Here is a 13,324-nt window from a genome sequence, read left to right on the forward strand (position 1 = left end):
ACATCACAGGTGTTGTGCAAGAGGCCCCTGGACCAGACAGACCACTGTTTTGTGTTCCAGGTTTTTCTCTGAGCATTAGGAAGGCTGTTATTATTTTTATACATAGAATAATTGTGCAGTTAATACTTTGGATTTGGCCCTGTGTCCCTGAGGTCGTTCTCAGGTGTTTCCTGATGGCTGTGAATCATTTCTTTTCCCACTGAGGTGGTTGCTGAGCTGTGCCACCGCTGGAGCCCGAAGCCCAGAGAGAGCCAACAAACAGCTGTAAGGATGCTGTCCTGCACACCTTCTCCAGCCCACGCTTCCCCAAAAGGTTTCCTGACTTATTAATTGGTGATCCACATCAACAGATCCCAAATACTTCAACATAGACTTCTTTAAAAGAGTGCTATGAAAACTCAAGCAACGTAGAGGTGTTTCACTATTAAAATATGGCAGGAGCCAGCTCAGCTGTGGGATTGGGAGGAATCATGTAGCAAGGTGTGAGCTACAGGCTGCTCTCAGAGGAGCTTTGCTGTTTGGTCCACAGCCTTGGGGGTGGCAAAAATTGCACTGTTCTTTCCTGAGCTTTTATATTATCTACACGTTCCCCTGGGAGGGGAAATCTAACCTGAGATTTTGAAAATGAAAAGAAACCAAAGTCATATGGAGTCATATGGAAATATGTGCCACAGACCAAAATGGTGTGTGATAGGAATTGCACTGTGGGAAGAACGTGAAGTTGGGAGGAAAAATGAGAACTTCATTGAGGGGAAAAGAGGACTTTTAGGGCTTTCATGGACTATCTCTGCATTCTCACTATGGAGACTTAAGACATTTAGCTTGGAGAAGACTGTGGGGAGACCTCATTGTGGCCTTCCAGTACTTGAAGGAAGCAGATAAACAGGAGGGGGAACGGCTGTTTGTGAGGTGGGTAGTGAGAGGACAAGGGGGAATGGTTTTAAAGTGAGCCAGGGGAGGTTTAGGTTGGATATGAGGAGGAAGTTTTTGAGCCAGAGGGTGGTGAGGCAGTGGAACAGGTTGCCCAAGGAGGCTGTGGATGCCCCATCCCTGCAGGCATTCAAGGCCAGGCTGGATGTGGCTCTGGGCAGCCTGGGCTGCTGGTTGGTGACCCTGCACATAGCAGGGGGTTGGAACTGGATGAGCATTGTGCTCCTTTGCAACCCAGGCTTATGATTCTGTGACATTCAGTTGGATGGGAGTATATCTTTGCACATGAGGCGTGAACCAGTCTCAGACTGCTGGCTTTTGGAAAGCTTTCTTACTACTTTTTGTGGGAGTGGAGAGGGAGATAAGCCTTAGAATCTCCAAGTGGTTTAGGCTGGGAGGAACCCAAAGTCCTGGATCTCTGCAGCACGCCATGCTGCTGCGAGTTAAACAACTGATAGCATAGAGTTTCACAGAGCTGATGTTTCCTACAGTAACTGTAGAGGGTAAAAGAATCTGGAGCAGAAATCTGACCCAGCCCAATTCTTTGATTAACGCGGGTGCAGAACCACTTACAATCCCCTTGGATGTAAGCACACGTGTGGCAGACTGAACTTGAAGGATAATCTCGTGGAGCACAGCACTCCTGAAGATTTCGCTTGGGTGATTCTGATGTCAAAATCTATTGCAGATTCCTTCCAGGGCAGCTTTTCAGTCCTCAATTCTGCCTACCTACACCCTGGTCCTAATTCCTTTGAGCCAAGGATCCAGAACAATTGTCCATGTATCAGGATAAGTAATCTGCTATTTGCTATTATTCCTAGTGAATGGGAATCTCGTTCCTGTGAGTGGTCTGGTACGTGAAGTTGCTGCTTGTTCCTGACAACATACGTCAGTGCTGATTTTTTTGCTATTGAGACAGGATCCTGTTGAAGTCAGAGCTTGTTGAACCCCATCTTGGGGTCAGTAACAGCGAGCTGCTTGGCTGGAATGTAAGAAGATGGATTGGAGGGAACTGGATGTGTCTGCTTTTGTGTCATCATGGTATCATTAAGGTTGGAAAAGATTTCTGAGATCATTACATCCAGCCTTCAGCCCATCTGAAGATCGTCACATCCAGCACCGTACCCACTGACCATATCACTGCAATACCAGTGCCAGGTGTCACAGGCCTTGCTGCTCTCAGCCATGACAGGACCTTGGGAAGAAGCCCTTTCTAGGTCAGAGAAGTGTGCTACAGCTTCAGTTTCCCTTCTGTTAGGGGTTGGACTCACCAACCACCACTTGGAGATTCTAAGACTCTCCGTCTCCCCTCCCACAAAAAGTGGTAAGAAAGCTTTCCAAAACCCAGCAGTTTGAGACTGGTTCATACCTCATGTGCAAAGATGAACTCCCATCCAACTGAATGTCATAGAATCATAGGCCTGGGTTGCAAAGCAGGGCCTTGCTGCTGCTGCTGCTGCTGCTTGGAGGATCGCCCTGTGTGCATTCTCTGCTGAAGTACTCAAAAGATTGAATGCAAATGAATGCTGACGAGCTTTTCAGGCTAGCACATATTTTCGTAGTCGCCCTTTTCGTGAGGCAGTGAAGTGTTAATTATTTGATTAGTGGTTGTTGTAGATAAGGGAATAATTGGTCCCTCTTTGTAAACTATGGCAGTTGTTGACAGGAAGGAGCGGTCAGCCAAATATGGGGCACAGCAACTCGTGTGTGTGTGTGTGTGTGTGTGTGTGTGTGTGTGTGTGTGTGTGTGTGTGTGGATTATTGCCTGGAGAGATTGGCCGAGCTGTAACCTTTGCTCTGTGCTGACATCTGGGTTGTGACAACACTTCTATTTCATATTTGTTTCCCTGGTACCAGGCATTTTTTCATAGAATGAAAAAGATGGCCTGGGTTGCAAAGGAGCACAACGCTCATCCAGTTCCAACCTCCAGCTATGTGCCTGCAGGGTCACCAAGCAGCAGCCCAAGCTGCCCAGAGCCACATCCAGCCTGGCCTTGAGTGCCTGCAGGGATGGGGCATCCACAACCTCCTTGGGCAACCTGTTCCACTGCCTCACCACCCTCTGAATTGAGGGTGCTCTGTTTCCTAGCAACTTTAATAATTTGGGGCATCGCTTGAAATTCATATGCCTCCATTTCCATTGCAAGCCATTAAATCTTCATCTGCAGCTGTGGCCAAGGAGAAGAGCTGAACCTGTGCCCCAGGAGCAAACAGCTTGAGTGGCATCTGCTGTCTGAAGGCATCTCTCTGAGATGAACTTAAGGAGCTGCAGATTTCACTGACGTCATGAGGCTGTAGCAAAAGCAGATGTTGATATTTTTGCAGGAGCTCTTTGGTATCTTTTAGGAGGTCCATATCACTGAAAGGAAAAGCACGGAGCGTGACAATGTGTGAAACGTGGGATTCTTGTAGCTTCTTTGCTGTGCTTAGCGTTTAAAAATGTTGCCGCTGTGAAATTTGACTTGCTTCTCTTCTTTGTGTCCAAGTTAGTGTAACATGTGGGCATGAGCTGAAGATGATATCAGCCATGTACATAATGGCTTTATGTGTGCTCATCTGCTAGGTAGGTGTCATTCCTTGTTATATCATGCTATTTCACTCGGCTCTGTTGCTTCCCTTCCCGCTGTTCTGCACCAGACAGTCATAAATATTCATGCACCCTTCCTGCCATCCATTTAGGCTTGTATACCTCGCTCATGGTCTGTTCGGGTTTGTTAAATGCAGGCTTTTCTTTTTAAACACTGGAGTGCTGAAGGCTGTCTAGTGAGCTAAAAGGCTGATGTCACATTTTCTGGTTGGCAAAGCTGTAGGGAACTGCTGAGATATGGAGGCTTTCAAATATTTCGCTCAATTCTTCCGTGACAAAGAATGGACTGAAATTCGAGGTGGTTATGTGGCAAAATGAGAGATGAAATTTCCTCAGCAGCAAACGTTCTGCCCGTGTTGCTGCTTGCTTCGTTGCAGCCAGAGGTGGAACTGCTTTGCACCTGATTGCTCATCTGCAATAAAAACTGTCTCGACGTGCCTTGAAAAGGCCCCAGAATCACCAAGGTTGGAAAAGACCTGCAATATCATCCAGTCCAACCATCCACCTATAACCAATAGTTCTCACTAAACCATGTCCCTCAACACAAAATCCAAACGTACACAAGATCCAAACGTAAATCCAAACACCAGTTTGGATTGAGTCTCTTTAAGGACCATGGTAACCGAATTTACAAGGAGAAAATAATCAACTTTTGTTCCTTATCTTGTATTTAAAGCTGTGCATAAAGGGGATGGGAAGGGTCACTTTTGTGTTGGTCACTTTGTGGGTTGGTTTCTCAAATCCCAGATCCCACGGAATTTATCACAGTCTTGTGCAGAACTCTTGCTTTTCTTCATAGAGGCATCTGGGAGTGGCTCTCAGACACTGAGCAGCTGACGTCACAGCTGTTGTCAGTTCCTTCTTATTGTTCTGTCTGCTGGTGACTAGAAAGCAATAGAAAGCAGAAAAAGGTGAAGTACACCTTCTTGTAGGTTTGTGAGGCTGCTGTAGGAATGAAGTTCAGCTCCGAGAATTCCTGGGGTCTTACCCACGTGTAAGAGTTCTCATAAGCACAGATCACAGCATCAAAAGGATTGGAAGGGATCTCCTGAGGCCATCGAGTCCAACCCCTGCTAAAGCACGTTGTACAGGTAGGCATCCAGCTGGGTCTGGAATATCCCCATAGAAGAGACTCCACCACCTCTCTGGGCAACCTGTGCCAGTGCTCCATCACCTTTCCTGTAAAGATTTTCCACATGTATGTATGGAACTTCCTATGTTCAAGTTTTAGGTCATTACTCCTTGTCCTATCTCTACACAACACCAAGAGTCTGGCCTCATCCATTTGCCTCCCAAGGAATCATAGAATGGCCTGGGTTGCAAAGGAGCACAATGCTCATCCAGTTCCAACCCCCTGCTGTGTGCAGGGTCACTACCAGCAGGCCAGGCTGCCCAGAGCCACATCCAGCCTGGCCTTGAATGCCTGCAGGGATGGGGCATCCACAGCCTCCTTGGGCAACCTGTTCCACTGCCTCACCACCCTCTGGCTCAAAAACTTCCTCCAAATATCCAACCTAAACCTCCTCTGTCTCACTTTAAAGCCATTCCCTCTTGTCCTATCACTCCACCCTCACAAACAGCCGTTCCCCCTCCTGTTTATCTGCTCCCTTCAAGCACTGGAAGGCCACAGGGAACCCATTACCGTGTGCCTGCTGACTTGTAGCTGTTATGGTGCTGCTTTATTGCGGACACAGAATCACAGAGCATCCTGAGCTGGAAGGGGCCCACAAGAATGAAACCACTGATTTTCGATAAACTTATTGGATGTCCCTGGAATTCCTGGATGCCATGATATGAACGTTATGATGTGTTTCATACTGCAAGAGTGGGAAGTGGGCTTTCCTGCTTAGTGTGTAGATCCTGCACAGTGATGCTGCAGGCTGCTGGCAGTCGCTGAGGCCAAAGGAATCGATCCGGTGCTCTATCAAATAGTTTTCAATAGTGCTTTTAATTAAAGAAAAGAATTAAAAATAGTCATTATTGTGCATGGTGATCTAAAAAGAAATGAAGGATTGGCAGCAATTGATTGGCCCCCAAAGGCCAAGTACAGTTGTTCAACGTTGTTATTGATTGCACCGCTCTGTCTGGGACTGCTCTGGGAGGTAGGATGCTATAAAAGCTACACAGATTGCCCAAAAAACCCCTTCTGAGTTGGACACTGTGTTGTCTGTCCTTCTCCTCTTCATCAACCCATATGAGTGGTTCCTGTGCACAACAGTAATGGAAGGAACAAAAGTAGAAAATGATGGAACGTCTCTAAAATTACCAAGATTTCTTTTAAAAATACAACCCAAACACCCCGTTCTTTGCATTTCTGGGTCTCATTTGGTTCCCACTTGGGTTACTGTGAGTGAACTTCCTAAACAGAATCTTAAGCTCCTTTAAAGATGCAAATCTGTTCAGGGGTGTAAATGATAAGTTAGATCTCTAATAAGGCTGGGAATAAATTTTCTTAAAAGAGGTTGGTTGAACCTCTTTTCTTTGTACATAAAGAAGCCATTGCTGCTTTGGAATAATGCAAGAGAACAACTGAAGTGGTACGAATGCAACTTGCACAATTTTTGTAGTGTTAACAGCACAAAATGTTCTTATTTTGTGGAATCAATGGGGGCAGCCATTCCGCTCCGCAGCCGGGCTGGGAGGGCATCCTCCAGCCAGCATTACCATGGGGAGCCCAAATGTGCTCTGCCTGATACGTGTGTAAAATAAAATAAAATAAATGTACAGCCACCCAGTTTTGTTAAAAATAATGGATTTTCTTTTTTTTTTCATCCCCCTGGAGCTACTTAAGGCAGCACAGTGGATGTGTTTGGCGGAGTTTTCTGCTTTACGAGCTTTCTCCTCATTTTTCTTTTGGATGTTTTCTGATTTATTGGACATGTAAGGATGGCAGGTATTGGGTTCGATGGCCCTCTGGCCTGACCTCATCTGGCACCTTGCAGCAGGAGAGCAGTGGCAGAGTCAAAGAGTTCTGACAGAGTAGACAGAGAACTGAAATCAATAGCAAACACTTTGGGGTAAACAATTCTTCAATTGGAGTTTTGAGTTAGTGCAGGAGGGGAAAGCATCAGCTCAGCCTGCTGGGGTTGTGCTGGGTTGTGTTGGGTTGGGTTGTGTTGGATTAGGGTTGTGTTGGGTTGTGCTAGGATTGTGCTGGGGTTGTGTTGGATTGGGTTGTATTGGTTTGGGTTGGGTTGTGTTAGCTTGTGCTGGGAACGTGTTGGGTTGTGCTGGGTTGTACTGAAGTTGTGCTGGGGTTGTGTTGGCGTTGTGTGAGGTTGTGTTTGGGTTGTGTTAGAGTTGTGCTGAGCTGTGTTGGGGTTGTGTTGGGGTTGTGTTGGGTTGGGCTGTGTTGGGTTGGGTTGGGTTGTGCTGGGAGTGTGTTGGGTTGTGCTGGAGTTGTGCTGGGGTTGTGTTGGGTTGTGTTAGAGTTGTTCTGGGTTGTGTTGGTGTTGTGTGAGGTTGTGTTCAGGTTGTGTTAGGTTGTGTTAGAATTGTGCTGGGCTGTGTTGGGTTGTGTTGGGGTTGTGTTGGGTTGTGTTGGAGTTGTGTTGGGTTGGGGTTGTGCTGAGGTTGTGCTGGAGTTGGTGCTGCCCTTGGAGTTTCCCAGCTGTGCCAGTGAATGAAGTTGGTCTCACAGATGAGTTGGAGGAGAGCAGACTGTGGGATAATGAATGAGTTTTGCTTCTTGCTCTGGGGGACTGGGTAGAACTTCTGTAGTTTGAGAGTGAAAAGTAGGGGAGGATTTTTTTAAGGAAACTGCTGTAATCACTTTAATACAGCATTTCTGTTTTAGGAGCTCAGACTGACACATCTAAAAATATTCTTTTTGATTACTGGTTCATGCAGATCGTTTTAAGTCAAGTATGAGCATCCTCGTTTCTGGGCTTCTTAAATAACAATCTAAAATTGGTTTTCATGCATTCATAATTCGATATATTGTTCTTAGGAGTGCTTTTTTGTCTCGGTGCCTTGGGTTGCTTCTTCCAGATCTGGAGTTGTGTGTTCTCTCATCTTGGGGTGAGCTTGTCTGTGAGAGTCATAGTGCTGCTGGGATTCATTTTTTTTAACCCTATCTGAAAGGAATCAAGGTTGGAAAAGCACTCCAAGATCCCCAAGCTCAGTCCACCCCACCATGCCCAGTGCCCACGTCCCTCAGTGCCACATCACCATGGTTCTGGACACCCCAAGGGATGGTGACCCCCGCATCCCTTGGGCAGTCTTTGCCACTGCTTCACCACTCTTTGGAGAAGAAATTTTCCCTAATATCCAACCTGACCCTCCCCTGGAGGTTACCATGTTGTTGTTCTCTGTTCTCATAGCATCACAGGATGGCCTGGGTAGAAAAGGAGCACAATGCTCATCCAGTTCCAACTCCCTGCTAAGTTCAGGGTCACCAACCAGCAGACCAGGCTGTCCAGAGCCACATCCAGCCTGGCCTTGAATGCCTGCAGGGATGGGGCATCCACAACCTCCTTGGGCAACCTGTTCCACTGCCTCACCACCCTCTCCAGTGAGTTTTCCTCTGGCTTTGACCTGGGAACAAAGGCTGACCCCCACTACGCTGCTATGACCTTCTTTAAGGAGCTGGAGAGAGCAAAGGGTCTTTGATTCAACCACATAATGACTATCCCAAGTTGGAGGACATCCACAAGGATCACCAAGTCCAGCTTCCACCCAGGACCACCCCAAATCCCCAACTTTTTGGGATTATACTGTTGGTGTCTTTGTGGTGAGGAAGCTTTCTCCACCTTCCTCTGATCCCCTGGGAAAGCTGGGGCTTTGTTAACTGACTCTACCTCTGAGAATTTGGAAAGGTTTAGGGCCATTTTTCTGCTTTACAATGACGGAGATGGATAGATTTGATTCTTTTTAGGGTTTTCTTTCCCTTCTTTTTTTATTTTTTGGCCTCACAGATGTTTTGCTGTTGCTGATGTTTTGAAAGTGCTCACCAGCAATGAGTAGGAACTCAGATTTCAGTGTGACTTCTCTGGAAGAATTCTTGGACAAGATGCAGCTCTGGTACACGAGACAAGCACGTTGTGCCCTAGAAGGTGAAGTAGGAAGAAATTTTTGAGCCAGAGGGAGGTGAGGCACTGGAACAGGTTGCCCAAGGAGGCTGTGGATGCCCCATCCCTGCAGGCATTCAAGGCCAGGCTGGATGTGGCTCTGGGCAGCCTGGGCTGCTGGTTGGCGACCTGCACACAGCAGGGGGTTGGAACTGGATGAGCATTGTGCTCCTTTGCAACCCAGGCCATTCTATGTTTCTATGATTCTATGAAATAAGGAGGTGAAGCCTGCATGTCCCATACACCATAAAGTAGAAGTGGCCCAATTCCAGTTTCTCTTTCCTTTGTAAATCACTCCTGAGAGTTGCCTGAGCCCTTTGCAGATCCTGTCTGGCAACAAATGACCTCCTAAAGCCGTGTGAGCATGGAGCAATGCGCTGTACCTAATGGTTCTTCATCCCTGGCTCCTGTGAGAGCTTCCCCTGTGACTCGTTACTGCTTGGAGTACCAAGAGCAGCAAGCTGTGGCACAGAGGAATTGCTGGTACCCACTATTTATCAGCATCATTAACAGTGCTGGGGATGGACATGCAAACCTCCGGCACGCAAGGCCCCAAAAGCAGCACAGTGCTCTCAAGAATAGGATGGATGACCTTGAAATCTCTCCCAGAGCTGCTGTCAGATCACAGTTGCTGGAACTGTGAGATTAACGTATTGATTTCATCTTGCAAATGAATGCTTTCTGCTATAAGTGCTAGGCAGTGGCTCGGGGCTTGCAGACAAAGAGTATCGATCAGGTTGACTCAATTAGCTGCTGAAGGCTTTGAATTTGGGCCCCTGTAGTTAATGGCAATTTCACAGGCAGAAGCTTCACAAGTTCCCATCTTTTAACTCAATTATGTGTCTTCGATGCTTTGCTGTTTGCTGTCACTCATTCAGTTGTTGATTTAGAAAGATACCGAGCATCTCATCTGTGTGCTAACCAGCCACCAAACCTTTCCTTTCAGGAGTCTCCTCTTTTCATACAGCAGAACAGCAGCTTGCTTTCTGTTCCTTTAGATACTAAAGCATGGCTCTTTATCACAGTGAGGGCAGAGGAATGACTGTGCTTTCTGCCTTGCACAGCACAACACTTTTCTCTCTGCTCCCCCCGGGTTGTCAGCATTGCTTGCTTTTCCATGCGGGGCTGCGTGCTGATGATCTGTGCACTTAAGCAATGGTGTCTGAGGCACAGCTGTGTGATTAGAGCTGGGTAATGCAGGCTTTCTTCTCATTACATCAGAAGCTTAAAGGAGCAGAAACTGCTTCTAATGAAACCCACGGTGCTGCTGGTGTTCAGCTGCTTAGAAAAGTTTCCAGGCTTCATGTTGAGGTGCGGTGCTGGAACAAATGGTTTATAGGTTAATCACTGATTTTCTCAGCTTCTCATTGCTTCCAAACATTCTTGAATGCTTTGTGTCTGAGTTCCTGCAGCAGAATGACATCAACAGCTCTGCACACCGAGGAGCAGAGCATCCACTGCCCATCTGAACAGCTTCTTTCAGATTTTGATGAGCTTTAAAATTCCATGGCTTTTCTAATAGGACCTTGGGCTTTGCTTTTAGCTGGTGGATCATGGAAACACAGAATGCCCTGGGTTGCAAAGGAGCACAATGCTCACCCAGTTGCAACCCCCTGCTATGTGCAGGGTTGCCAACCAGCAGACCAGGCTGCCCAGAGCCACATCCAGCCTGGCCTTGAATGCCTGCAGGGATGGGGCATCCACAACCTCCTTGGGCAACCTGTTCCACTGCCTCGCCACCCTCTGGCTCAAAAACTTCCTCCTCATATCCAACCTAAACCTCCCCTGTCTCACTTTAAAACCATTCCCCCTTGTCCTATCACTATTAACCCTCACAACTAGCCGTTCCCCCTCCTGTTTATATGCTTCTTTCAAATATTGGAAGGCTCGCTGGAAGACCACCTGCTTTTAGTGCTAAGATCCTTCTGTGCTGTCCATCTCCTCATTCTGTGTAATCCATGCAGTCTGAGGTCTTCTTGCCAAAGAAACCTTTCCCAGCTCCCAAATCACTTGGTTTCTTGGTTTCCTCTAACACAGCCCTCGGTGCTCCCTTTGCTCCAGCCTCAGCCTGCACAGAGGTACAACCGTATTCACCATGTTCCTTCCCCCGCCTTTATTCCTCCAGAAATGTGTTAACACATACCAGGAAGATTTTGGCTCCATGATGTCGTGTGCTACTGCACTGCTGACTAATGCTGCCCTGGACATGTTTGTGTGTTGAAATTCTTCTAAGGGCTCAAATTAACATAGGACCACCCAATGGATTCTTGCCAAAGGCTTCCTTGTCTTCTGCCTTGGATGTAGCCCCCTATTTGCTTCCCCAGGTTCTTGCAGTCAGTTTTAGGCAGCCAGGTATTCTTGTCTGAGTGTGCTGCTTCTCCCTGCTGAGCTTCATTTTCCACTTCAGGTCCCTTCTCCATATTTCAAAGCCAATTTTGAATTCTGATTCTGTCCTCCAGCTTGCTTGCAATCACTCCCAGATTAATGCCTTTTGTCAATTTAATAAACATAGAACCAGTGAGGCAGGAGAGATAGCAAGTGAAAATCTGTAACAGAATGGGATTCAGGTTCTCCTGCAGATTCTGTCTGCAAATCAGTGCTTTTTTTTTTTTTTTTTTTGGCAGCATTCTCAAATAAAAATAAAAGGCCACGCAGGGGAGTTCAGCTCTCCATTATGAAGTTCCAAATACAAATGATGCAAAAATAGAACTCATCTTAGGGGCTTATCTCCAAAAGCAAAAATGTGGCTTGTTGGTCCCTCCTTGGTGCTTTGCCAAGGGGAAATAGGGATCAGTGAGTTCTGCAGCTGGCTGCAAGAGGAAGCCCTTCCTCTTCCCTTCCCTTTAAATTATAAATACAGTGGGAACTGTGAGCTTTCACATCCACAAGGATCTCTTAAGCAAGATGATTTTGTTATATATTTGGTGACTGTTCAGTTATCATGGTGGAATTAAACCTGTAAGCAGCTGCTCTTCATTCTGGTGTGGTCTGGTGGCTGCTGACGTGCTGTGTAAGGGAAAAGCCTGGTCTGTTTGGGCAGAAATGTCATGGGGCTGAAGGACTTTAAGGAACTCCATCCAAATGGTTGGTCAAAGTAGTTATTTAAATACAAGTGTTTATGGGATGTGCTGCAGCCCAACCCATTGGCTTTTCTCATCAGCTTGCTGGTCCTGCAGCAGATTGTGCTTCTGTTGGACATCCATGGTGCCTGAGGGCAGAGCTGAATGGTGAATTCAAGATTCCTCTCATCCTAGATGTATTGCTTAGGAAGAATTACTGGTCCAGGGCATGTTTGCTCTGTCTCCACAAAGGCAATTTTTAGCTCTGTGGGAAGCCTCATGATGCCCACGGAAGGGAATGTGTTAAGAATTCACCTAGCAATTCAAATTGTGAATTTGGAGTCTTTTCCCAAATGTTCTCTGCTGGGTTCCAGTTCGTTTAACTCTTCTGCAGTTGTTGCAGTGCTCCTTACCTGTGCTGGGAGATGGCAAATCACAGTTGCAAGGAGACTGGGAGAAAACAGCTGGAGGCAATTGATTGTTGAGTAAATCCAGCTGTTTCCTAAGGGATTTACCTCCAGTTAAAGGTATTTTGACACCAAGCCAAGGCAGCCTCAGGTGTTCTGTTCCTGCAGGTCTGCTCAGGTGAAAGTGGGACTGAGCAGAAAGGAGTTCTCCATTGGGTATGAGTTAGGCTCTGTCTAAGCTCAGTTGTGTTGATCCCACAAAGTGTAGTAGGTAACCACTGTGAAGATGATTGTTTTGAAATGTAATCTCCTGTTCCTTAAAAAGCAATTAACAGGAGCTTCAAGGCAGCCTGATACCTGGCTAGAGCTTGGCTCTGCAAGCATAGATACCATATCCACAGCTTTATAAGTACTATATCCATGGCTTTATAGGTACTGTATCCACAGCTTGTCTAGATTCTGCTTATGAAATGAGAAGCTGGATGCAATTTGCCACAATTGAGGTTTGACCTGGTCAAGCTAAGCTGCAGCTAGAGGAGTTGTAGTGCTGCAGCAGGACCTATGGAACACTCCGTGCCTGAGTGTTTGGCTCCCAGGTGCACCTGCAGATGCTGCGTTGTCTTCCTGCTGCTGCATAGCCAGCTGGATCCCCTGGTCCTGAGCTGAAGCCAGCAGCATTAATGGCACTGGAACAGTTTATGAGCCTTCCTATGCAGAAAGGTGCAGTGAGTGCACTGTCAAAGGGTGAAGCTGGTTGCATGCATTGTGGGCACGTGGTAAACATCTCAGCAGTAATGCTCTTCAGTCTTGTCTTCTCATACTATACTTGCTTAAAACTTGCACTGGAATCGTTCCTCTAATCTGTGTTGTTACATTTTTGTCTCCTTGTAGTGGGGAAGACTTCCTTGATCACCAGGTTCATGTATGACAGCTTTGACAACACCTACCAGGTAAATGAATCCCTCTTGTCTTCTCTAAGGCCTCTTTATTGCAGGCAGAATCCATTGGGCTGCAGTGGATAACAGTACACAGACCACATTCATAGCTGTTACATCTTGAAGCTTTATATTTTAATAACCTTTCAGAATGGCATTTCAGTGTATGTCTGCTGGAATAGCTTATCTGCAGCTCGCAGCAGGATGAGCTGTAGTTATAAAGGATAGACCTCTTAGGTACACATAAGTGACAGCAGCTGTAAGTCTGCCAGGTTTTTCACCATTTGCTACCAGACCATTGCAGATCTCATGGAGAACAGAGTAGGCACTCTGTTCC

The 13,324-nt window shown here is 46.7% G+C and overlaps 1 protein-coding gene across 3 annotated transcripts in view; it reads left to right on the forward strand.

The window, feature by feature from the left end:
* RAB6A (RAB6A, member RAS oncogene family) overlaps positions 1-13,324 on the forward strand; it is a 55,227-nt gene that overhangs the window by 20,689 nt on the left and 21,214 nt on the right. For 2 of the 3 annotated variants that reach the window (XM_031606123.2, XM_031606122.2), the window contains exon 2: positions 12,944-13,002. In XM_031606123.2, coding sequence (XP_031461983.1) covers positions 12,944-13,002 — 59 coding nt within the window. Of the gene's footprint in view, positions 1-4,422; positions 4,609-12,943; positions 13,003-13,324 lie in introns of those variants that run through there. The other variant, XM_031606125.2, reaches the window with a different exon arrangement.

This window comes from Phasianus colchicus, chromosome 1, assembly GCF_987193195.1.
Source record: "Phasianus colchicus chromosome 1, bPhaCol1.hap1.1, whole genome shotgun sequence".
Classification (NCBI taxonomy): Eukaryota; Metazoa; Chordata; class Aves; order Galliformes; family Phasianidae; genus Phasianus; species Phasianus colchicus.